This window comes from Homarus americanus, unplaced genomic scaffold (assembly GCF_018991925.1).
Source record: "Homarus americanus isolate GMGI-L3 unplaced genomic scaffold, GMGI_Hamer_2.0 scaffold10624, whole genome shotgun sequence".
NCBI lineage: Eukaryota > Metazoa > Arthropoda > Malacostraca > Decapoda > Nephropidae > Homarus > Homarus americanus.
In genome coordinates this window covers 277652-304663 of record NW_024747489.1, presented here as the reverse complement: position 1 = coordinate 304663, position 27012 = coordinate 277652, and the positions used below count along the sequence as shown (strand labels likewise).

The window sequence follows — 27012 nt, the reverse complement described above, 5'->3', positions numbered from 1 at the left end:
CTACCACAACACAGTCATCAGCCGTCACCAACACCCTTTCCTCCTGACCAATATCCCTCCTCCTGCAGACAGGCCTGGCACTTGCCACGCCTTGCCATAAGCAGATTTATTGTATCGAAAATCCCCCCTCCCCCACCACACACTCATCCTGTCACTAAATGTAACTTGCCGATGAAATCCATGGCCCTTCAGGCACTTACGCCCTTTAAATGCATGAGTCAACTAAGCAAGCATGAACTCTGCGTGCTTCCCTGTTGGGCGATGTAAACGCTTTTTGCGCTACGCCTTGCACAGGATGCAAGGGAGTGCCCAATAAACTAGCTCCCTCGCGGGGCAAATTATAAAAAAAAATAGTCAAGGTTATACAGCCGAGAGTCAGAGCTCAGTGAACGATGTGTCATATTAGCGGACGTTCACAGTATCGTAATTAAGAGTTGATATGAAGAAAAAATACAGTCCTATTATCTTATAACGTCCAGACGTCATGACTCACCCATGCTGTTGTAATTATCTGACCTAAGACGTGTGGTGTGCAGCTAATTATGGTATGTGCCCGTCGAGTGTCCCGTGAACGGTCCTGCCATATATTTTCGATTTGCATATTAATATTTACGTAAAAACACCAATAAACTGTATTTAACCGAGATGAATTTGTGTCTTTAGATTCAGCTCAAAATATATTGTTTTGTTGAGAAGAAAATACTGAAGGGTTAATGTGTCAGGTGTGGGATGTTTTAGCGACCTTTTTTATCGGAAACAAATGAAACGTACGAAATTTAATGATAAAAAGTAAATAGTGAGAGAGAACCAGAACAGATCGTGTGACATTCGTGCTAAGATTATTCAGGCCCCACAACGTGTAATGTATTAGGTCGAGTATCTACAAACGAACGCACACACACACACACACACACCGAACTTGTTTTACCAACTGTAAAACCTTGTCGTCAAAGTCATATCAACTGTGTGTGGGGGAGGAGGAGGGAGGGGTATTTTGGTTCTTGTGTTGCCATAACTTGTTCATATAGTTTACCATCACAAACATACATCCACTAGTAGTTAAGACATGACAAATATTTCACACTTTAAGTCCATGAATAAAGTTGTGTGATCTGCCCCACGTATATATATGTATAACCTCTCAGGGTATTGTAGCGAGGAGGGGGCTGGGTATACTCCAGATATGCTCGGGGCTGTATAACAAAACCAGCAGGTCGGGTATATTCACCCAGGTTGATCAATATACCTCTAGGGCGGTGTTCTGCTATATTAGGGGGGGGGTGGGGATGGGGATGGGGGTGGGGTGGGGTGGTAGGGTTGGTGGAGAAAACACCTCCACCCGCCGGCCTCATATCCACCTCCTCTCTCCCTCTCCTTCTTCTACTCTCACTTCATCTTCTCTCGCCTCCTCCCTTCTCTTCTTTATCCTCATTTTCCCCTCTACATCTTTTTTACCAGGCCTACTTAACCCCTCATCTGCCTCCTCCTTCCTTCTTTTATCTCCTCTCTTCTCCTCATTTTCTCTCCTCCATCAAACTAAAACACGAGAAAAGATTGGACCAATATGGTCAGACACCGGCGAGCTCACTGATAACGACAGAGAAATGAGCAATAATTTGAATAAATATTTTTCAACAGTTTTCACCACCGAAAATTTAAACATGATACCCGGGGCACCGACTCTATTCAGAGATAGTGAAGAAAACAAATTAAGCGAGATAGTAGTGACTAGTAACGATGTTAGTAAGCAAATAGACAAACTAAAGCCTAATATGTCACATGGTCCCGATGAGATATTTGCCAGAGTATTACAGGAATGTAAGGAAGAGCTTAGTATGCCCTTAGCAAAGTTGTTTAACATGTCCTTGAAAACAGGTGTAGTACCAGAATCCTGGAGGATAGCGAATGTAATACCGATTTTCAAGAAGGGGGATAGATCACTATCCTCTAACTACCGCCCAATCAGTCTAACATCAATAGTAGGCAAATTACTGGAAGCAATCATTTCAAACTCTATTCGAAATCACCTGGAGAAGCACAGATTGATCAATGATTCCCAGCATGGCTTACAAGCGGACGTTCTTGTCTAACTAATCTATTAACATTCTTTTCATCAGTTTTCGAATCGGTGGACGAGGGGCACAATTATGATGTGGTATATCTTGACTTTAGCAAAGCCTTCGACAGAGTCCCCCACGAAAGACTAATTAGAAAGGTAGAAGCTCATGGCATCAAAGGTAACATCCATAAATGGATTAGGGCGTGGTTACAGGACAGGAAACAGAGAGTGAGCATTAACGGCACTAAGTCCCATTGGAGCAACGTCACAAGTGGAGTTCCCCAAGGCTCAGTACTTGGACCATTATTATTTATTATATACATAAACGACATAGATATCGGCATAGACAGCAACATAAGTAAATTTGCTGATGACACTAAAATAGGACGTGTTATTAAATCTGAAGAGGACTCAGCAAAACTACAGGAAGATCTAAACAAATTTTTCGAATGGTCTGAAAAATGTCAGATGAAATTCAACGTGGACAAATGTAAAGTACTCAGTATAGGAGATGTAAACAGGGAAACCAGATACCAGATGAACAACGATGCCATAGAGAAATCCGACTGCGAGAGATATTTAGGAGTAATGATAAGTAGAAACCTTAAGCCAAGTAAACAATGTGTTTTTGCTCGTAACAAGGCTAATAAAGTACTTGGGTTCATACAAAGGAGTGTTAGTTACAAGACTAGCTAGGTCATCCTAAAACTGTATCTTGCTCTTGTGAGACCACACCTGGATTACGCAGTTCAGTTCTGGTCACCGTATTACAGGATGGATATAGAATCCTTGGAAAGAATTCAGAGGAGAAAGACAAGACTAATCCCGGGCATTAGGAACCTTGAGTATAGAGACAGGTTAAAGCATCTTAATTTGCACTCCCTCGAGAGACGTAGAGTGAGGGGCGACCTGATAGAGGTGTTTAAGTGGAAGGCAGGGCTAAACAAAGGGGACATTACAAAGGTACTCAAACTATCCAACCAGGAGCGAACTCGTAACAATGGTTTTAAATAGGACAAATTTAGATTTAGGCGGGAAATAGGTAAACACTGGTTTGGAAACAGAGTAGTGGATGAATGGAACAAGTTACCAAATATCATCATTAACTCGAATACGCTGAATAGCTTCAAACATAGGTTGGATGCTTATATGAGCAATAGGGGTTGGGTGTAAATGGGACTGCCCAGTATGGGCCAATAGGCCCGCTGCAGTTTCCTCCATTCTTATGTTCTTATCTACTATTTTTTATTTATTTTTATTCCATATTCTACACTATCTTCTCCCATCTCCTGTACCTAATTCTCCACGTCCTCCTCTTCCTCCATTTAGTAATATTATATTTTAGTCCACCTATCTCTCTTCTCTCTTCCTATCTCTCTTCTCTCTTCCTATCTCTCTCCTCTTCTTGATAATTTTAAATGATTTCCCTAACTATTTTTTCCTCCACTAGCCAATGAAAAGGTCGTTCACCTGATAAATTAAATTACAATTGGTCGACATTCCCTCTTCAATCATTCTCTCGGTGACCAGTGTAATTAGGGGTTATTACAGGTGAATAATTAAGGGGAGGGGGTCAAATTGGTCCTATTTTGACCTGAAGGGACAGTGACATAACGAGGGGTTTAAGAGATAATGGGAGACAAGAGAAGGTGTAGGAGATTTATTTGAGTGTGTGTCTCTGTAGATGGAGATAATAAGAGACGGGAGAGTCTCTTGTCCCTCTCTGATCCCTCTTATTACGGAAGAGAGAGGGGGGTAGTTTGAGGTCTCTCTCTTTCACTGGAGATAAATAAAAAAAATCAAAGATGATCATAATATGTTTCAGTCAGTGAGTCAGTTCATATAGAGTAGTAAGTGAGTCAATCATTTAGTCATTCCATACAGAAAATAGTCAATCAATTAGTTAGTCAGTCCACACAGGTAGTAATCAACGAGCCATCAGTCAGTTCACACAGAAAGTAGTCAGTCAGTTAGTCCACACAGAGCCAGCCAGTCAGCCAGTCAGTCAGTCATCTAAACACAAACAAAGCATTAATATAACCTAACATAATCAGGAGAAATAATATAAAAATGACATTGTATATTAAAGCGTTTATTATAACAGACATGACAGACAGACAGGCGGACAGAGACGCTCCTGTATGACCCTATCACGGCAGGTACACGACGGAATGCTTCAACATCTGTTTACGTTCATCAGTGACCTCATTTGATCCGAGAAAATCACCTCATTTGACCTTATATATGACTTCCTGTGATCTGAATAGTCATTTCATTTGCAATACATTTCATCTAACCTCATAATTAACCTCATTTGACCTTTCAAATAACTTCTTTAACATGAAAAATTTTCTGAATTTGTGGCACAGATCACGTCATTACACTTTATGTTTACTTCATGTTACTTAATAAATCTTATCTGACATAAAAGCATCTCATGTGACCTCATAATTGACCTCATTTGACCTAACGTATCACTTCCTCTGGCTTTCCCATCTATGACGTCACATCGTCTGAACTAACAAATTTCATCTGATTTCACACATGACATGACCTCATAATATTCCCAACCTGCTATGACTATTGACTTGATGTAACCTGAAAATCCTCAACATTTAGACTCTAAAACAAAGACCATTTAAAGACCTACCAGCACACGGAGGTCCCTGGGTCTCGGTCATATAACAGTACCATTAACACCCTCTAATGTTTACTAACCAAAACAAGCAGTTCACCTTGACAATGGGTCGCGGTGTAGCAGCTTTCAAAAGTGCACACTAACATATCTGACTTAACATGTTTATTATTTTTTGCATCCCAGTCATGTACGTATCTTAAGTAGGCATGTATACAGTATATATATATATATATATATATATATATATATATATATATATATATATATATATATATATATATATATATATATATATATATATATAAGTATAAATGCCAGTTAATGCCCTTTATAAGTAGATACATATGACTTATATAACTAAAGTTTATAACACGTCTTTAAACCACTGTAAACCTCGAAGACACTAAGACATTATTATGTACTTTTTTTTTGCAGATTTACATTATTTATCATTTTACCTACCTTATTATTATTATTATTATTATTATCATCATCATCATTATTATTTTCATTATTATTTTTGTTTTTATTGAATTTCTCCATCATTTTCTATACTCAGACAGACGCCTATAGGGGAGATTTTACTGGACCTACTGTTACACATGTGTTCCCAGTGACCTAGGAATAAGATGTGCAAATTATGGTTGTGGCGGAGTGTGTCTGTGTGTTAACCTTATCTCTGGGGGAATGTATGGGGAGGAAGGGGATGACTGGGGCTGACTACTAACAAGGCCTTGTATGGGGAGGAAGGGGAAGACTGGGGCTGACTACTAACAAGGCCTTTCCCCCCTACATGCCAACACGGTTCCTGCTGCTTTTGTTTATACCTTGTAATTGTTTTTTTAAAGTCTTCAAACACACTTATAGTCTTGGCACTTGTGAGTTCCTTGAAGCACTTGTGTTTTTTAAAGACAGGTGTTCTCCAGGTAGGTGTTCTCCAGGTAGGTGTTCTCCAGGTAGGTGTTCTACAAGTAGGTGTTCTCCAGGTAGGTGTTCTCCAGGTAGGTGTTCTACAAGTAGGTGTTCTCCAGGTAGGTGTTCTTCAGGTAGGTGTTCTACAAGTAGGTGTTCTTCAGGTAGGTGTTCTTCAGGTAGGTGTTCTCCAGGTAGGTATTCTCCAGGTAGGTGTTCTTCAGGTAGGTGTTCTTTGGGAAGGTGTTCTACAGGTAGGTGTTCTTCAGGTACGTGTTCTTTGGGAAGGTGTTCTACAGGTTGGTGTTCTTCAGGTAGGTGTTCTTCGGAAAGGTGTTCTACAGGTAGGTGTTCTACAGGTTGATGTTCTTCAGGTAGGTGTTTTAGGTCGCTGTTCTTCAGGTTGGTGTTCTTCGGGTAGGGGTTCTACGGGTAGGTGTTCTCCAGGTTGGTGTTCTTCAGGTAGGTGTTCTTCGGAAAGGTGTTCTACAGGTAGGTGTTCTACAGGTTGATGTTCTTCAGGTAGGTGTTTTAGGTCGCTGTTCTTCAGGTTGGTGTTCTTCGGGTAGGGGTTCTTCAGGTGAGTTCTGTGGTGTTCCCACGGGGTAGTTCTACGGGTAGGTGTTCTTCAAGTTGGTGTTCTTCAGGTAGGGTTCTTCAGGTTGGTGTTCTTCAGGTTGGTGTTCTTCAGGTTGGTGTTCTTCAAGTAGGAGTTCTACGGGTAGGTGTTCTTCAGGTAGGTGTTCTACGGGTAGGGGTTCTACGGGTAGGTGTTCTTCAAGTTGGTGTTCTTCAGGTAGGAGTTCTACGGGTAGGGGTTCTACGGGTAGGTGTTCTTCAGGGAAATATTCTCCAGGTAAATGTTCTTCAATTCGCTGTTCATCAAGGATGTGTTCTTCAAACAGATGTTGTTCAGGTAGACGTTACCTGTTCATTCCTTTCTTTCTGATCATAGCAGGTAGAGAGTGACATACACACACATGTACACAACAAACTTAACAGACATACTACATATGAGAGACAGACAGACAGACAAACACAGTAGACAGACAAACATCAAAGAGACGGGGAGACAGATGTCCTACTGGCACTGGTCCTCCGCTGTAAAATAAGAAAAAAAAATTGTATCAGTGTGAACATAAAACATAAGTGTAAACACGACAATAATGCTTAGGTAAATATAAACAAACCCATTAAGAAGAGTTACTTGAAAGTGTACAGGTAAACAAGATTATCCTGGTTTAGAAGGATATTTGTAAACAATGAGTAACATATCAACAAGATTATAAATACATTTGTAAACAAGTAAGGTGAAAACAAACGTCACAAAGAAAAGAAGAAACGTTTCTAAGTATTAAGAACGTTTACGTCGTATACTTAAATACACCACATAAAAAAATATATAACAAAACCACCAAATTTTTCTATCGTTTAGTTTGTCATGAAAGCCGTAATGAGTGGGTAATTAAGCAGAATATTATATATCATTCACTTGTTTGTTTTATTACGTAATTAAAACAAACAAAGGAGGTGATTCAGTCTAATTAGTTATTACGGAATTTTAACTGAGCGTGTGGGAACAAAAGGGATTTTTATGGATTAAGTTCTTGGAATATTAATTAATGTACATGAGTCTTTAGCCTACTTTTCTCCCTCCCTTCCTCTGCTTCCCTCCCTGCCGCTTTCTCTTCCTCCCTGCCTTCTGCTTTTCTCCTTTCCCTGCTTCATTCCATGCCTGCTTAACTCCCTGCCTTCTGCTGCCCTCTATACCTGCTTCCTTCCCCGACTGCTTTCCCCCCTGCACCCTGCTTTCCTCACTGTCCCCTGCTTTTCTCCTTGCCTCCTGCTTCCATCCCTGCTTGCTTTCTCCCCTTCCCTCTATATTCCTCCCTGCCTCTTCACGTGCCTTCCAGCCAGTTACAGTTTGCACAAGTGAGAGGTAGAAGCTGTGTGTCCAGGCGGGTTACCCAAGTCAAGGCCCTCTCACTCCCACAACCCCGTCGTCTCCCTTCCATTTTCGTCTTCTTCCTTTCCCTTTCTTTTTCTCCTTCATTTGTCGCCCCCCCCCCCTATCTTCTTCCTACCTTCTTTCCTCTCTCTTTTTCAATTTTTCCTCCACTCTCCTCCCTCATTCTTTCTTTTCTGTGTCTGTTCTTTCTCAACCTTTTATTCTCCCTCCTCCTCATTATCATATTTATCATCTTCCCTTTCTCTCTTTTTTCCATCCCTCTTTTCTATCTCTCCTCCCTTTAACCACCCTATTTTGTCCCTATCCTTTTCCCCATCTCACCCCATTATCCCTTTCCCACCCTTCCTTCCTTCCTTCCCTTCATTCCTTCCCCCTTTCTCTCTTTCATCATCCTTTTGTTTAACTTTAGGTTTCGTCAGTAGTAAGTCTTCAGCATATTACCAACTCTCTCTCTCTCTCTCTCTTCGTAATCTGGAATCTCAAAAGTTTGTTTCCTGAAGTTTTCTCTCATAAACTCCCTAGTTTAAATAGAAGTTTCTTGTTGATTTAGTTGGATGAAAACGTAAATTCACTGAAACTGCAACAAAAAGATGGATTCTTAAGGAAATTTGTTTTGTTTTAATTTGGAGAAGGGAGAACGTATCTAATTGGCTTAAATAAGATAGGATCTACTTATTTAACCCAATGTACACACACACACACACACATTCCTTCTCCGTACCACCACCACCACTCACTACACACCCACTATCACCACCATACATCACTACCGCCACACTCCACCACCACCACCACCACAACCACCACCACCACACAGGGTTCCCTCAACAAATATTGAATACTTAAAAGTCCGACGCCCTGTCTTGACCCTTTGTAAACAACCCCAGGAGCTCTCAGGGCAGACCACCAGATTAAGGGCTTAGCGGAGACGATGAACCCCTTGTGTGTCTCTTGTATGTTAATCCCTTGAGTACGATGACCTTAACCCCTTGAGTACGATGACCTTAACCCCTTGAGTACGATGACCTTAACCCCTTGAGTACGATGACCTTAGCCCCTTGAGTACGATGACCTTAACCCCTTGAGTACGATGACCTTAACCCCTTGAGTACGATGACCTTAACCCCTTGAGTATGATGACCTTGTGTATGATATTCCTAATCCCTCAAGTACTATTACCGTAACCCTTTCATAGTGTAATTAAGCAGCAGGTGAAACAAGCTCTGGGGGGCTAATCTTAAGGTGGTATTTATTTTATTATATTGACCCAAGTGTAAAATTAAAAGAGCCCTAATTTTTGTGTTACTCGGGTCACTCAGGAGTTACTTAAATTATTCTACTCAGGTCACTCACCAGTCACTCAAAACAATCATCAGTCACTCAGAACACTTACCAGTTACTCAGCACATTCACCAGTAACTTAAGACACTCACGAGTTACTCAAGACACTCACCGGTTGGGACGTAATCACACTTGTCGTGCTCGTAGCTGTAGAGGAGGCCGACAGGACAGAAGCGCTGGTGATACTTCCACACGTTGTCTTGCATGTAGCACTCGAAATACTTCTTGCACAGCTGTTTCGTGCCCTGTAGGAGGAGGGAAAGAGGGAGATTACGGTAGAGAGGGATGGAGAGCAGGAGGACAAAGGGAAATGGGAGGTAAGTTGAGAAGGAAGAGGAGGTGGATGGAGAAGGAGGAGGGGGAGAAGTGAGGAGAAAATAAATCACACGGTGTATTAGTGAGATGTTCATTTCTCTTTTTGTCACCCGTTAATCAACACACCTGACCAAGTGCCTCACCTGTCGTCATGATATTTAGGATACTGTATTTTGAACACCTATTTGCTTTCTGGCCAGAATAAACCCACAGCGAGATAACGAGGTGTCATCACTACCACAACTAATAACGAATGCCCCTGAAGAACGAGGATGGCCTGCCCTAGGGCCACCTAGGCGTGAATTTGTTTTAGGTGTAGAAGCTGTCGCCAACACAACAACCACACCTAAAGTTAACGAGTTGCATGACCCAGTGTCAAGGAACAGTCCGAGAAGACCGGACAACTCGCCAACTGCACTGGCCAACCATTACCCTGGAACACGATCCGCAAATCGATTAACATCCAGGTTCCCAATTACTACTGGGTAGACAGAGGCAAATGGCGTAAAGAAACTTGCCTATAGTTTCACCCTGCTCGGGGATCGAACCCGGGTCCACTCGCTTGTGAGGCGAGCATGCTAACCATTACACCACAGGCCACCACAACTACCTCTTATAACAACAACAACAACACTACTACTACTACTAATAATAATAATAATAATAATGCCCAAAACAACAAAAATAGTACCAAAAAATTAATGACGGCAAAAATAACAATATCATCGATAACAAAACAACAGCAAGAGCAATAGTAAATAATAACAACAACGATAAGAACAACACTAACAACGAAAACAACAATAAACACAACATCAAATGAAAAAAGGAAAAGACAATTTAAAAGCTGGAAGAAGAAGAAGAACAGGAAGGAGGAGGAGGAGTAATATAAGACAAAGGAGAAGAGGAAGTGTGGTAGGACAAGAAAAAATATCGTCTCCTTGAAATTATATAAATTGAGCTGAGGACGAAGACTCGACCAACACAAGAAGTGAAGGTTCCCATGAGTTGACTGTACCACCTGCTGTGTCCTCCTTTGTCAACCTGTTCCTGACTTCTCTGTCCGGCTCCACTTGAGGATAATGCCCCCTGCTGAGTTTGCTTCATTTGAGAGTAAGCCTCCCCCAATATTGTCTTCCTTCTTGTTGACCTGACCTGCTTGACTCGCTTCATTTAGGGAAGGGGAGGAGAGGGAAGGGGAACGTTGACCTCTGTGCTTCACTTCCTATCTGTTACTCATGTACACCAATAGCGAGAGTATTTATCCAGAGGTCACTATGACTTCGTTGACCCTCCTGACCCAGAACTACACTAAGTTGAGAACACCGTGTAGGTGAGGCGGGTTATTGTTCACTCTCTTGGATATTTCTGGTGATTTAACTTCTTGATAATGGCAGGTAATTCGAGGAGGGAATGTGTGTGTGTGTCAGAGCTGATGATCTCGTGGTAACTGCTTGTTGGTGACCTTGACCCCTGACCTGACCGCAGGAGGGTGGGGATGGCAGCCGCTATTCATGCTGCAATATATGGCTTCTTCATCACCACTTTCACCACCAATATATATTATACACAGAGAAAGAGAGGGGGAGGGTGGTAGAAGATTCATGAAATACGTAAGAATAAAAAAGATGAAGAGTACACAGTGAGCGGAAGAACAACACACACGCACACACAGTAATTCAACACAAACTACAACACATAAAGTCTTATTCCTCCAGCAAGACAACATAACCACACGTTAGCTGCGCTAACAACACAGTTCGGTCACTACTTGCCAGTAAGAACACCTCATTACGTCCGATCTGCACCAATTAGAAGACTGAAATTTTTACCTTCCAGTAAGAAGCAAGAATAGCAACTCACAAACGCCAATGGGAAGACTGGGGTCGTTGTCTACCAATCAGGAGCCAGATTACACACCATATGCAGCAATGTGAGGGGTGAACTGGCTACCTGCCAATTGGGAACCAGATTATACCTAAACTGCGTCTATTAGAGACCTGTGATTTCTGCTTACCAATCAGCAAACAGATTATACCAAAGCTGCACCAATTAGAGGGCTCAAATTACCACTTGCCAATCAGGAAACGGATTACACCTTAGCTTCACCAATGGTAGGTCTGGGGAGGCTACTTACCAATCACGAGCCAGATAACAGATCCAATGCACCAATAACAAGGCTGGGATTGCCACTTGCTCGAACTTACATGAAAAATCTGTTGTCGCGTTGGTGAGGAAAATGGAGTTTATTTCTGTTAAAACGTTATTGACGAGTGTTTGTGAAGGATGAACGAACTGAGGTGTGTGGAGAGGTCAGGGTTATGAACGAGAGAGAGAGAGAGAGAGAGAGAGAGAGAGACATACACACACCCATGACCCAGGAACTCCACCATGACCTCTCCAGAGCTTCACCCACTTGACCTAACGAAATCTTGAATCTTAATTGGGCATGAGTCTTCACCGCTGGGCATAGGCTGGGGGCAGGTTGGGTAGTAATTAGCATTTTATTAAGACAGTAATTACACCTGATATTACCTTTCCAGCATGGTAGTAGTTAGTGAGGGAAGCACAGTGACCGTGGGAAGAGGAGCGTTTGGCGTCTTTAAACATTAAGCTGCTTTAGCATTCCCGCAATAGTAATGTTGATAATAATTAAAATAAAAAATCATAATGTTTCGACTACGACAACTACTAGTAAATATGTTGGTGTGTGTGTGTGTGTGTGTGTGTGTGTGTGTGTGTGTGTGTGTGTGTGTGTCATAGCTCCAAGATCATGAAACCTAAAGACCTAGTACAGTACTTTGCATACCATCTAGGGCCCCAGGGGAGTGCATCTCAATGTTATTTTTTTAGATTTGAGTTAAAGAAAACAAGTTGTGGGGGTAGAGACCCGGGAGCCATACAGTAAGATAACATTATTTCCCTCACCCTCAACCGGACTGGCGGGGGTGATAGTGATAGTGTAGTTGATATAGTGGAGATGATAGTGTATTTGATGTAGTGTAGATTATAGTGTAGTTGATAGTGTAATCACGGACATAGGCTATGAGCTGCCCCTCAAAAACTAGCCCGTTACTGCCAGGTGCCCTATATAATAATAATAGTAACAACAATAATAATAATAGTAATAGTAATAATAATAATAATAATAATAATAATAATAATAATAATAATAATAATAATAATAATAATAATAATAATAATAATAATAATAATAATAATAATAGTTTTCTAGTTATATTAATAAACAGGTTACGTTTTCTCTTTCTAAAGTAACTCTCGAGATTTCGAAGTAAATTTTGAGAGATTCTGAAATAATTTTGGGGGAGCTCTTAAGTAAGGTAAGAGGGTCCTGAAGTGCCTTATCCTTATCCGAAGTAAATGTTGTGACTGAAGTAACTTTAGGCTACTTACCACATACTTGCCGGCCTCACAGAGGGCATACTTCTCACAGTGGAGCTTCAAGATGATGTCTGAGGATGGTCTGATGTTGTCGTAGGAACAGGCCAGCTCCCCGATCTCCGTGATGGTGATGTTGGTTTTGGTCACCGAGCCACACAGGTCTTCCGCTGTTAGGGAGAAAAAGGAGAGTAAAGAGTCAGGGAGGAAAGGGAAAAAAAAGGAAAACAGATGATAGATATGAAGGTAAGTAGAAAGGGTAGATAGGGAGAAAAGAAAGGAGAGAAGAAGAGAGATGAAATATGACAGAGAGGGAGAGAAGAAGAGGGGGGAAAGAGTGAGAAAGTGAGAGAATCAGCTATATAATTCCATAAATTTACCAAAATTGTACAGTTGATTTCATCTCTTGTAAGTCATTATTACAGCAGATACCTGCAGTTTAAACATAACACATGATGACGATATATGCTAGAAGGCAAACAGACAGACTTACGTCGTGGAGGTTTAACACACTCCCTGTCATTCATATTGAAGAAGGAGCCAGGGGCACACTGTAGGAAGGGGGACCTCAGAGGGCACTGGACTTTCCCACACAGATGTATCTTCCTCCTCACCGGTCTACACACATCGTAGAAGGTGCAGGTGCCGGGGACGCCCTTACACTCAAGGGTGGGTTCAGGAGTGGTGATGGGCTTTCCGCAAGGAGGATCGGCCAGGAACGGGTGCACACATTGGTCCAATTCGTCGCTGAAGACCGTGCCGGGCTCACACTCGAAGTAGTACGTCCAGTACATACCCACGTGCATTCTGTCCACACATCTGGTGGTAGGAGAAAAGGGAGGAATATGAGAGAGAACGAGAGAGGGAAACGAATTAAAAACAGAGAGAGAAAGAGAGAGGGCATCACGCCACCACATCACACAGAATGCACACAAACACCCTTTATTCACAGGACAACCCACCTTACCTATTCTATCTAACCTGCACTATTCTACCCACTCATCCTGCCCCCCCCTCGCTCTCTCTCACCGCTGTCCCCCACCTCCGCTATCCTCACTAAGCCATCCCCATCCCTCACTACCCACAACCAGCCACCCCGAGCCGGAGTGACAGCGCAAGATGGATCGTCTTCTGGAGTAAACTTGTCAAGGGAAAACCTATATCACCTGTCCTCCGTTCCATTAGGGCGTGGGAGGGGGAACTTACTTGCCCTTCCACGAGTGAGAAAGAAAGAAGGTTGATAGAATGGGTGAATTTGTGTACGAGAGAGAGAGAGAGAGAGAGAGAGAGAGAGAGAGAGAGAGAGAGATCCATGAATGATGAAGAAAATTGGTATTATGAATCAAACTTTTAGGCAATGTCAATAATAGTAGAGTGGGGCCTTACGTCACCAAGGCCCACCTATCAGTGCCATGCTGTCAGTAAGCACTTCCTAGCTGTCATTAAGCCCCACTTACTAGTACGCAGCTGTCAGTAAGACCCACCTACCAGTGCTCAGCTGTCACCTACCTGTAGTACCAGCTGCAGTTCCTGGGATGGGGGAAGCTGCCCTCCTTCTCGCATTTCACCTTGGGGTCGACGATGTAGTCAGGATAGCGAGCGTCTGGTGATGGAAGGGAACACATACAGCTTGTCCCATTAACTGGTCTACTATGGTGATAATGATGTCGTTAATGTGTTGTCTACTACTAACCTCTATATCCTTACTTCTACTATTACTACTACTACTACTAATAATAATAATAACACAACTATTGCTATTACTACTACTATACTATCAGCTCTACTTCTGCCGTTACTACTACTACTACTACTACTGCTACTAACGCTACTGGTCCCGCAAATACTAATACCACAACTATCATTACTATTACCATTATTGCACTCACTATTCTCACTTATGTGACCTTAATATTATTGATGTATAGTTAGTACGTACTGTATATTCATGCATCTATGTGTATGGTACATGTATGTATTAATTGTATATATGTAATTATTTGAGTGTATTCTTTGGCTGTAAAAAGTTTTCATTAGTTTGACTATTTAATTTTGGAAAATAAAGTGTGTGTGTGTGTGTGTGTGTGTGTGTGTGTGTGTGTGTGTGTGTGTGTGTGTGTGTGTGTGTGTGTGTGTGTGTGTGTGTGTGTGTGTACAATATAAACCCAATAACGAAGAAAATATATAACGAACTCTATTTTCTATAAATCTTTTTAGCTTGTCTGTTGTATGACAAGTGAACGAACAGAAGACATGAGTGAGTATGACAGTGTTTATATAGAGACGTGACCACAAGATAGATGAAGTTATTTGTATTCAGTACCTTGACCTGAAGCAGAGTAGTAGAACCAATCAGATACCTTCCCTAGAATAAAGAACCAATCAGAAACCATCTCCAGAAACAACAAGAAACTCCCGAGAACCATTCAGAATCTTCACGAGAAAAAAGAACAATCAGACACTTTCCCCAGAACCAAGAAGAACCAATCAGAAACCTTCTTCAGAACCAAGGAGAACCAACCAGAATTCTTCCCCAGAATCAAGAACTTCCTCACAACCAACAAGAACCCCCGTGAACCAATCAGAACCTTCATTTGAACCAATCAGAACCTCCCGAAAGCTAACCAGAACCCATCACTGGTTCTCTCAATGCCCCCGAGCAGAATTGATAATTATATGACCGTGTATGATAAACAACCCTGACCTCTGACCTCTCCCCCCTAACCCCCCTTTCACCCCCACCGGAAGTGTAGGACAAGTTGACCTGCTCGTGATTGGTCGGTGTATAGATTACTAGGTTGTTGCAGTGTCTTCCTGTGTGTGTGTAAGTGTGTGTGTGTGTGTGTGTGTGTGTGTGTGTGTGTGTGTGTGTGTGTGTGTGTGTGTGTGTGTGTGAGACGCAAGCACACAAACCTAAATTACCTGTACAAACCTTCGATCGTGCCAACCCTTAAAACGAAAGACAAAGACCTAATTAAAACTAAACAACAGAAGAAGAAGAAGAAGAAGAAGAAGATCCCGGACAGGTAAGATAATCAAGAGCCTAATATTACTCCCAGTGGCCAATGGTGGTTCATTAAACTCGTGTATAAAACAGAACAACGGGAGGTACATGCATGAAGGACCAGGAGAGATTTTAAAGGTCAGAGTTCACTTGAAGGCGAGAAAGTGACCTTGAAGGGGCTGTTAACCTTCGTGTGTGTGGGGAAGGGAGGTAGGGAGGTAGGGAGGAGGGGTGTGTGTGTGTGTGTGTGTGTGTGTGTGTGTGTGTGTGTGTGTGTGTGTGGAGAATAAGGACTGAAATACAATGTGAAAGAAGTTGAATTAGTTTGAGTGATATTTGTGTGTATACGACCCTAGGTTGTATGACTAGGGTGTACAAAGCTATCTAGGGCGTACAGGAATAGCAGGGTGTATAAAATTGTCTTGGTGTAAGGAATTAGTTGGGGTATATTGGCTAGCTAGGGTGCATAGGACTAGCCAGAGTATAGGGAACTAGCTTAGGTGTACAGGGATTAACTAACGTGCACAGGGCTAGGGTGACCAAAACTAGCTAATATAACCAGATAGGGTGTACAGGGTCTAACTAAGGTACACGGAACTAACTAGGGTGCACAGAACTATCTAGGGTGACCAGGGTGACCAGCTAGGGTGTAGAGTGACTTACCATTAGGTCCAGGTATGGCAGAAAGGACGACGGTTACCCCTAACACGCCCACCAACACGCCCACTGCAAACAGTCGACTCAACATCTGTGAGAAAGAGAGAGAGAAAGACTAGGTTAAATAGTGCTAGAGAGAGAGAGAGAGAGAGAGAGAGAGAGAGAGAGAGAGAGAGAGAGAGAGAGAGAGAGAGAGTTGTTTACCTCAGTCAATAGTCGGGTCACGTAGGTAGTCAGGCGTGGGAATTAAATTTATTATCCCACGAAACACGACAATAGAAACAAATATTGAGTTGTTCCCAAAGGAGTGTATTGGTCACAGGTCACACTTACCGTCAACAACACTCTATGAAACATTACAGGTACGTCATATGTACTGTAGACTATAAACAAACTCATGAATACAGTTTACCGGTAGAGTTTATATACATTCTACAGGCAGTACCGTGAATACATAATACATATAACATAAATAACAAGGAGTCTTTTCTACAGTTTACTGCTACATATTTCCTTCAACACATAGTACCGGAGAGAATTGTGGTCTACAGTCTACAGGTGTATATAGTATATATACTACTATCGCTCTACCTGGCAGCTCTCACCTACAGGTTGTTAAAATTATCTTGTTATTACGGCATCATCAGCAGGCCAGTAGCGGGAGGCCGGACTGACGAGCTCAATATATTATTACGGGAGTCTGGACGATCTCCACTGGATGTGGTCAGGCGCTGGTAACACTGATGCCTGATGGATGGTCACCTGGGACTCTTCCCCCGGTGGCCTTCACCCCTCCCGACCACTTGTGGGAAAACGGCTTTCTGGTGGTCTTCTTCGGGAGAGGAACCAACTTCAGAGATCATCACCTCAATTTTCTACTAATGGGCAATGACTGGGAGGTCGGAAGCGGTAGGGGTTCATATGGATGTCTTCCAATAACCTCAGAATGTTATCCTTCTAAGTTGATTTCGGACCATTGTCGAGAACCTTTGTCACAGCAAGACAGACCAGAACCACCCGCAGAGCCTTTCACATCCACACAGGTTAACCAAAATAAAGCAGGAGACAGAGTTTATTTTAACATGACTAAAATCTGTAGTTTACTGGATATTTGTTGACATCATGTGACTCATAACTGACAGTGAAATGGACTCAGGAAGGGAGTTGGTCTCCTTGAAAATCTTTACTTAAGATAAGGGGAGCTGAAAAACAATTGTGTTGCTTTCTTGAGCTTGTGCATCGTCTTAAATTGGAAAATTATCCGTCTCCTATCCAGGTATCACCTGATTACCATCTATTGACTGTCAGCATCACCTCAACGTCACCTTCAGAACTTACATGTCACTTTGTAAGACTGAGAGACAAACACCACGAAGCCACTTCCTCTAGCGGTTTCTTACATAACTCAAGGCGTCATCGGAATCCGGCAGTAACGTCATTGTCCACAGTTTGCCCTGGCTACTGTTAATCTTGATCAGTAGGTATGTATGACAGCCGAGGCACGCGCGGCACTCTGCCCTCCCCACAATGCATGAGTTAGCTGATCATCTCCCCAAGACACGATCAGTCCTGAGGTCTTACTAATCCATAAACAACATTAATTAGTATAGCAACACATAAATTAAGAGCAAATAGCGCGGAAACCCTCGTCTACTATGCTGTTCTGAGTCAACACCCAACTTACGTATCAGCTACTGGTATTTTTTCTTTTACCATTACTCATATTATCATCACCCTCGCCGGTGTAGACAACCTTCACTACTGGTCCTTCTAACTCCTAGTCCTAGTAATTATCTCTGATGTAAATTACCAGACAGTGTGTGTGTAATTAGAAGTGTTTATTATGGCCTGGATGTTTCTGATGCTACAAGTCTTGCCTCTTACTGTCTCGAGATCTTGATGATAATTCTACCTGGATATATGACCAGGGTGTGTACTTGATGTTTTGGCTGCCTGTGTAATTACCTGTCTAGTCAAGTTTATCAAGTTGTTTATTTTTGATTATAAGTTGTAGGATGTTGACTGCTATCTAAAGTTAAAAGAAAAGACTGTATTTTTCCTCTTCGGCTTGTACAGTATATAAGAGGGAAAGGAAGACTTACTTGACATAATGCTTAAAATTGAGTGTTGTACCTTGAGTCTTGTGTAAGAGATGTGAACCAACAAGAGACGAGGAGGGTGATGACTTTGGTGTTTTGGTTAAAGTATTTCCTATCTGGTATATGTCAGTCTGTCTCTTTATCTCTCATCTTTAGTCTTTGTGTCTCTCTTTGTCTCTCCCTCTTACCTTCAGTGTTTGTCTTCCGTCTGTTTGTCAGTCTTTCACTTTTAATCATGTAATATTTTTCTCAAGTTCTTCTCTCTCTCTCTCTCTCTCTCTCTCTCTCTCTCTCTCTCTCAATACATTTATCCATCTATCTCAGTAAGAAAGAGTGAAAGAGAGAGAAAAAAGAAACAGGTAGACAGACAGAGATTAATGGCCCGGTCATCAGCCTCCAGTAGATAGATTGAAGAGGAAATAAAATAGCAAAGGGTAAAGTAGCAAGGGTTAAAGTAACAAGGAAGAAAGTAGCAAGGATAGAGTATAAGAGGAATATAAGTAACAGGGATTAAAGTAATAAGGATTAAAGTAGCAGAGGATAGAGTAACATGGATTAAAGAAGCATGGGTTAAAGTAGCAAGGATTAAAGTAACAGGGATTAAAGTTGCAGGCAGAAATTAAAGTAAAACAGATTAGAGTAATAAAAATATAGAGTAATAAAAGTAAGGAATTAGAGTAGTAGAGACAACAAGACTCCAGGAAGAATACTGTTACTCTAATCTCATATTATCTCTATTTTTTCTCTCTTTTTCTTTTTTTTTTTCCATCCGGCTGAATTTACCGTACTAGCTGGCCCAACGAACCGGATTCCAACATGCCTGATAATGCTGCTGAAAATGTGGCTATGTTACGAGAGAGAGAGAGAAAATGAAAGACAAAAAGAAAAAGAAAGACAAAGAGATACAGAGTGAAACAGAGAGAGAGAGAGATAGAGAATGATATATTATGACAGCAGAATACTCAACCACCAGGGGGTTAGTTGGTGTGTGATGGTTAATGCGAAGAAGAAATGAGAGGAGGAGGAGGAGGTAGAAGAAGAGCTGGAGAAAAATGGCGTAGAAAAGGAAGGAAGAGAGGAAGAGAAAATAACACAGAATGAAGGTGGTAGGAGGAGATGAGGAGGAAGACAGAGGGCGGAGGAGGAGGTGAGGAGGAAGACAGAGGGCGGAGGGGGGAGGAAGAGTGGTTTACCTAATAATTTGGTGATATCCTGAAGGCATATAAATAATATGTAGTTATATATTAAAATACCTGTTAGGTGAGAGACAGAGTATAATAGTGTTGGATTGGGTGTTTTATAACGGTCGCTACAACGGCATTAACGGCTTTAATGGCTATAACGCTCTTCTATAACAGATATACCCGCTAAATTAATCACTCTGTAACGGTATTTCCGTGTCATAACTGTTGCTTATAACGGAATTAACTTGTTTTTAACGAATACTTATTCTGAAGTTAACAATAGTTAACACTACAACGGAACAATCTGCTTATAACAGTCACTCAAAACTGCATTACCTAGTCATAACGGTCGCCAACGGCACAACAACGGCTATAACGGTCATCAATGGCTCCTCTATCCTATTCTAACGGTCAACAGACATTCGTATTCTTACTTAATTCTTATTGTTAGTTATTTTGTATTTATTCTTTATATATTCTTACTATAATACTTTCCTAAGTACTTATTGCCATCACTTATTAGTCTCTGTTCTTCACTTATTGAACATATGGGCTACTTATATCTGTTTAATTATTACTATCACTTATCATTTACCACTTAATATATATATACTACTTATTATTTAGTACTTATTAAACATTACTTATCATCATCATCATCATCTTCAGCATCGTCATCATCATCAACATCATCATCATCATCTTCAGCATCGTCATCATCATCATCATCATCATCAACACCATCATTATCATCATCATCATTATCATCCTATTAATCAAGCCATTTTCACAGAGTGGAAACTGGTTTATAACAGTATACTGGATCTAGGACCACCAAGCGTACTCTCGGGTGGCAAGGGAGGGTCAGTGTTCCCTCAGGTAATCATGTTATACCCGCCTACCTGTACTTAATTGCCGTAATGGTCAAGTTCTGGTGGTAACGGTACCGGACTTGATGATGGTTCCAGATCGAGGTTGAATAAATATAAAATCTTATCACCTGTCATTTATTATAATTTATAACATGTTTCTTTTTTTACTCATTACTTGCTAATTATTACTTCTTATTTATCTCTTATTCTCAATTTATTAAACTTCGGCACATTTCCAAATTAATGTATGTCTCAATTATTAAACTTTAAAGAATCTATTTAATTTCCTAAATATGCGGGATTTTTTTTTTCTCGTGCGACCATTTTTTTTTCTGCGAGAATTTGACAAACATCTCAGGTTAACGGTATTCAAAGCATCAGACGCCAGCATCAGACCCCAAGCCATCGGTAAGATAATAAACGAGTCCACATGCTGGGATACTTGGTCTGAATATATTAAAAGCAGATGATCAGCTTTTGTATCAGTGAAGTACCTAGACAAACACACACACACACACACACATTCGTTGGAGAGTCTAGAACCTTCTGGAGCCTATACCACCACTGAGTGACGGGCGTCGTAGTTCCAATGGCATCTCTCCAGCATCACTCTTAAGATTATGGAAGTCTTAAAAGCTCTTGTGGCCAGGAGGATTATGATGCAATTTGTCTGCTAATAGTGTCTCCTTCTCTCTCTTTATCTCTCTGTTTTCTCTTTCTCTTACTGTGTCATATCTACGGATCTTAATGCTGTCTATCTGTCTGTCTCCCCCCTCCCTCTCTCTCTGTCTTTCTGTCACTCTCCCTCAGTCTCTCAGTATGCCTATAAGTCGCTCTTTGCCTGTCCCTGTCCCTTCCTCCCTCCCTCTCTCTCTCTCTTTCAGTGTCTCAGTCTCCCTCTCTCCCTGCATCTCAGACTCCCTGTATCTGTCTCTCGCGTGTGCTCCTCCCACATACTACATGAGAAGGAGAATTGTTGTCTTGTCCTGTCTAGTTGGTTGATAATAATTAATTGGTGCCTCGACTCTCTCTCTCTGCCCCTTTGTCGTGTAAGGTTCGTTCACATTGCCTTGAAGAATCTGCTTTGTCTTTTTTTATACCATGATATTTGTATTTAAATGTTTATATCTTTCTTTTTTGTGTGTGAATGTTCGAGCATTTTATTGTTGATTGTTTACATATTCACTGTTTATAAGTATCATTCTAATTATATATTTTCTTCAAGTATATAAAGATGAGGTGATCTCTTCGAAAGTCTCAAATGTCTGAATAATTTAGATGGAGTGAGAGATAAGTCTCAAGTCTCAAGGGGGGGGTTAGAGATACTAGTCGGGGGAGGGAGGGGGGGTCACGTCACCTGGTACAAGTGGAGAGAGAACTGGTAAGGTGGTCACTCATGGTGGAACAAGAACTGGTAAGGTGGTCACTCATGGTGGGACAAGAACTGGTAAGGTGGTCACTCATGGTGGGACAAGAACTGGTAAGGTGGTCACTCATGGTGGGACAAGAACTGGTAAGGTGGTCACTCATGGTGGGGCATAACTGGTAAGGTAGTCACTCATGGTGGGACAGAACTGGTAAGGTGGTCACTCATGGTAGAAGAGAGCAGTGTGTGTTGGTCAAGTGGTCACTCATGAAAGAACAGACACACCTTCACTTGCCCCTCATGACCGTGTGTGTGTGTGTGTGTGTGTGTAAGGTGCGTGACGCCGGGACCTCCTACCTCCTCACGTCCCGACTTTAGTTTTTTAAATTCTTCACGTTCCTTGCACTCTTCTTGTGTATTCATTTATGTATAACAATTTATAATGAAAAAATTTATTTATTAATTATAGAAAAAGAAACTAAAAAAATACTTATTCATACATGTAGTAAAATAAAGTATGAAATGATTGATTGATTTACACAGAAAAATACGTAAAAAAAAGGGATTGTCAAGCTAATAATATTTTGTAATTTAAAGAAAAAAATATGGAAAACGATGAAAAAATGTGAGAATTTCTATTTTTGTGTGTCTATCATACATACATACATACATACATACATACACAAAGAAATAAGAAGAGAGAAAGAAAAAGAGAAGGAGTCATAAACAAAGATAATGAAGCAATATATCCACGAGACAAGAGGTGAGGCAGAAGAACTTGTCTCAAGGATGGTGGCCCAGACCTGCCCCCGAACCCTCCAAGGCTCCTCTTACCTTATAGATCTCTACCTCAACTGTGACTATCAGAACGCCAGAACTCTCCCTCAACTGTGACTATCAGAACGCCAGAACTCTCCCTCAACTGTGACTATCAGAACGCCAGAACTCTCCCTCAACTGTGACTATCAGAACGCCAGAACTCTCCCTTAACTGTGACTATCAGAACGCCAGAACTCTCCCTCAACTGTGACTATCAGAACGCCAGAACTCTCCCTCAACTGTGACTATCAGAACGCCAGAACTCTCCCTCAACTGTGACTATCAGAACGCCAGAACTCTCCCTCAACTGTGACTAGCAGAGAGCCAGAACTCTCCCTCAACTGTAACAATCAGAGCGCCTTATTAACTAACTCTCTTGAACCACGCACACAAAGACGGCAGTCAATATTAAAACTACGCTATCGAGGTTTTTTCTTAACTGGGTGCGTGCGTGGTTAACTGTGTCTTTAGGGGAGCAGAAATTAACATAAGGATTTGGTGGGAACTGTGGGGAAGAGGTCCAAGGAAGAGGTCCAAGGAAGAGGAAGAGGAGGAGGAAGAGGAGGAGGGAAGCGGGGAAATATTCTTGTGAGATAACGGCCAGGGAGAAAGAGAGAAAGAGAAGGGGAAGGGGAGGCAGAGGAAGACAAGGAGAGGAGATGGGGAGGGGGGGTTGAAACACTACATTCCTGGCCCATGACTTCTAAGCACACGCCAGAAGCAGTGACTCACCCCCTCCAGACCCCCACCACCACCACTACCCCCCCAAAGATACTCCTCTTTCCATTATTGTCCCCACCTCCTAGTCTCTCTCTCTCTCATATATTGCGCCTCTTGCCACTCTTATCTCCTCCATCACACACACACACACACACACACACACACACACAACACACACACACACACACATCATAAATACTACTCCAGAATAACCTGTTTCGTCTTTATCATCGCCCTAATTGGTGGACGCGTAAGCAACAGTGTCAATAACAAGCACTTCACTCATTAATCACCCATCAGGAGTGAGACAGAGAGACAGACACACGGGAGCTGTCATCAACTCATGGTAGTGATATCTCTGTCTCAATGCTAAGAGACATTTACGAGGTGAGATGATGCGACGGTATATTTGTGGAGGGGGGGGAGGAGATTGTTGTTGTTGTTGGATTGTCTGTGGTGGTAGTTTGTTGTAGTTGTTGTGATTGTTGTGATTGTGTTTTTGTTGTGGCTGGTCTGTTTGTTTTTGTTGTTATTGATATTGTGATTATGGTTGATTTTGATTTTGTTCTTGTTATGGTTATTATTGTAGTTGTATTGTGATTGTTGTTGTTATTATGTTGTTATTGTTCACCACATTCTCATACACCCACATAGGCATCCATACACCTGCAACCAAACATACACACCCGAGCAACATTTAGGCAACGCAAAGGTTACATCCAGGCAACACCCAGGCAACAACCAGGCAACACCCAGGCAACAACCAGGAAACACCCAGGCAACAACCAGGAAACACCCAGGCAACAACCAGGCATCAACCAGACAACACTCGGGCATTAACCAGGCAACACCCAGACAATAACCAGGCAACACCCAGGCAACATTCAGGGAACACCCAGACAATAACCAGGCAACATTCAGGCAACACCCAGGCAATAACCAGGCAACACATCATTAAGGACTTTGACAAGGACACGCACGCGAGAGAGAGGCGGTGTTGCCTGAGGGAGAATATGACGCGAGGGAGAGGGAAGGCGAGTGACGGGGTGAGTGGGAGAGTAGGGAGAGAGGGTGAGAATGATATGGGGAAGGAGAGGGAGAAAAAGCAAGTAGGATGGAGGGGGGAGGAATGGATGGATGAATGGGATGGGATGGAGGATAGGAGAGTGAGTGTGATTGGGAGGGAGGACATGTTGGAGGAAGAAAGAATGAGAGAGAGAGAGAGAGAGAGAGAGAGAGAGAGAGAGAGAGAGAGAGAGAGAGAGAGAGAGAGAGAGAGAGAGAGATAGATAGATTTATATAACTACAAACTAAACAATAAACACCCCCCCGACCACTCCCCCTCCTTCCCTCCCACGAACAAGAGATAACACACTATGATAATTCAGTCATCAGCATAATCCAATAACACAGTGTCATCAGTATTATCATAAACATTCTAAAGTAATATAATGGTCAGGATAATACTGTCAGCCGCCCAGGTAATACGACAGGTGAATTAAAGAGGAAAAAATATTTAAGTTCCAAGTAGCGCAGGGAAGCTGATATTTAGTTAAATTTACCGAACGAGGAATATCTAGTAAGAAAAAATATATATATTATTCCTGTATAAATTTTTACTCGAGGAAATTTTTTGGTAAATATTCGTAAATATTTTGTATATGTTTTTTTTTTTTCTCAACGGGGAGGAAGATAAAATTTACTTAACATTAATTACATTTTAGGTGACGGTAAGTGGCCACCATGTGTGTTTATAATAATTTTTTAAGTTAAGCAATAGTGTAGTGAATACTTAGGGATAAGGTGATAGGGATATTTATGATTTTAATATTTTTGAATAGTAAAAAAATATATTTGGTGTGTGTGTGTGTGTGTGTGTGTGTCCTTTGTTTTATCTTATTCTATATTTTACAGTTGACTTTACTTATTTATTTTTCCTGTTTCCCATTATCTCTTATTTTCATTCTGAATAGAAAGAAAGAAAGAAAGTGGAGTTAGAAAGAAAGAGAAAATGAGAAAAAGAAAGAGACGAATGGAAAGAGAGAGAGAATTAAGAGAATTAAGACAGAGATAGAGATATAAAGAAAGCGAAAGTGAACAACCAAGGTTAGAAAGTTCGTAGAAAAATACATATCCTTGCCAAGGTTAGAAAGGCTGTAGGGAAAGCAAGATCCTCGCAACTGATGACGATAGAGAGAAAGAAAGAGAGAGAGCTTTCTTTTCTCCTTTCTCTTTGCTTACTTTCTCACATCTTAATTATACAATGTTAATATATCTTAACTACTTAACCCGTCTTAAGTGAAGTAATCAGTCGACACAAGTTGACAGAAATTACTTATAAATCTGAATGACTTATCAGTGCATATATTACTTCTATCTATCTATCCATCTATGAGAAAACAAGTAAAAATATTCACAAATACACAATACTTAAATTAATTAAAATCACCGTGTTACTAAAATTGGATTGACTTAAATTCCTAAAATTACTTAAAATACTTTAAGAAAAACTTGATAGAACTTTTAAGAACCCAAAATATCACAATAAATTAAAGAACCTTAAATTAAGAAGTTAAAGTTATAAAAATTTAGGAAACTTCAGAGCATAATTAACTGAAAAATCTGCAACAAACTAAACCGCAAAAATTTACAAAACAAATATAAAAAAAGATATGTCGAGGTTTTAAGTCACTACACACGAGGGAAAAACACATTGAAGTAACTACAAAATACACGGGGAGAGATTTACCCCTTACCTGGAGCACAGTGTGATACTCGAAGACTGACAGAGAGGGAGACGAGCAGGAGGGACACACGCACACACACTGACAAGGACTTCAGGGGACTTCCTACCTACGAGTTCTCCCCCACCATTTATAACCCTTCCTACTGCAGGTGCCAGATGCGCGAAACCTGCCTGGGCTGGCTAGAGATACGACAGGGAGCTGGTGGAGGAGCATGACCAGTGGAGGAGGAGAGGGGGAGGAGGAGGAGGGGAGGAGGGAGGAGGGGAGGAGGGAGGGGAGAAGGAGGGAAGATGTGGAGAAGGAGGAGGGGACCACTTGGCCATACAGGGATCACCTGACATACAAGGGAGAGGGAGGGCAGGTGGGGGGGGAGGGTCAGGGAAGGGGAAGGGGAAGGGGGCAGGGAGGGGGAAAGGGGAGGAAAGGAGGGAACAAGGACCCGGGGAGGGGGAGGGCAGGGAGGTAGGGTAGGGGTTCAGGGAGGGTAAGGGGGAACAAGGGAGAGGGAGAGTCAGGGAGAGGGGGGTGGCAAGGGGGTGATTCACGTGAATGTCAAAGACCTGAATATTCCTAGCTTACCGGGGATGATGTACAGAGGACCACTGCCTGACGCTCCAGGACCACTGGGCCATACAGGGACCACCAGGACATACAGGGACCACCAGGACATACAGGAACCACCGGGCCATAAAGGAAACACCGGGCCATATAAGGGATATCAGTCCATACAGGAATCACTGAGCCATAATGGGACCACTGGACCATAATGGGACCACTGGACAAGAAGATGACGAGGATAGGCAGTCTGGTTGAAGATGGTTGATGGTGGTTGAAGATGGTTGATAGTGGTTGATGGTGGTTGATAGTGGTTGATGGTGGTTGATGGTGGTTGAAGATAGTTGATGGTGACT

At 41.8% G+C, this 27012-nt stretch overlaps 1 protein-coding gene and 1 non-coding gene across 2 annotated transcripts; both read right to left on the bottom strand.

The window, feature by feature from the left end:
- Positions 1 to 6251: 6251 nt before the first annotated feature.
- LOC121879618 lies at positions 6252 to 26216 on the bottom strand. Its single transcript, XM_042386286.1, has 7 exons — positions 26111 to 26216; positions 16301 to 16385; positions 14143 to 14236; positions 13127 to 13452; positions 12649 to 12803; positions 9032 to 9164; positions 6252 to 6710 (listed from the first exon to the last, which is right to left on the bottom strand). Exons 2-7 carry the CDS (start codon positions 16383 to 16385, stop codon positions 6691 to 6693), a joined length of 813 nt encoding a protein of 270 aa, XP_042242220.1. The 5' UTR covers positions 26111 to 26216; the 3' UTR covers positions 6252 to 6690.
- On the bottom strand, positions 9760 to 9834 carry Trnav-cac. The gene has a single exon. It is a non-coding gene; the product is annotated as a tRNA-Val (tRNA).
- Positions 26217 to 27012: the final 796 nt, after the last annotated feature.

Excerpts from the sequence above, each read along its gene's own strand:
- LOC121879618 (XM_042386286.1), bottom strand. The coding sequence starts at position 16,385 with ATGTTGAGTCGACTGTTTGCAGTGGGCGTGTTGGTGGGCGTGTTAGGG. Across the intron at positions 13,453-14,142 it reads AACTGCAGCTGGTACTACAG|ATGTGTGGACAGAATGCACG; the intron begins GTAGGTGACAGC and ends TCCTACCACCAG. Across the intron at positions 6,711-9,031 it reads GTGTGATTACGTCCCAACCG|CGGAGGACCAGTGCCAGTAG; the intron begins GTGAGTGTCTTG and ends CTTATTTTACAG.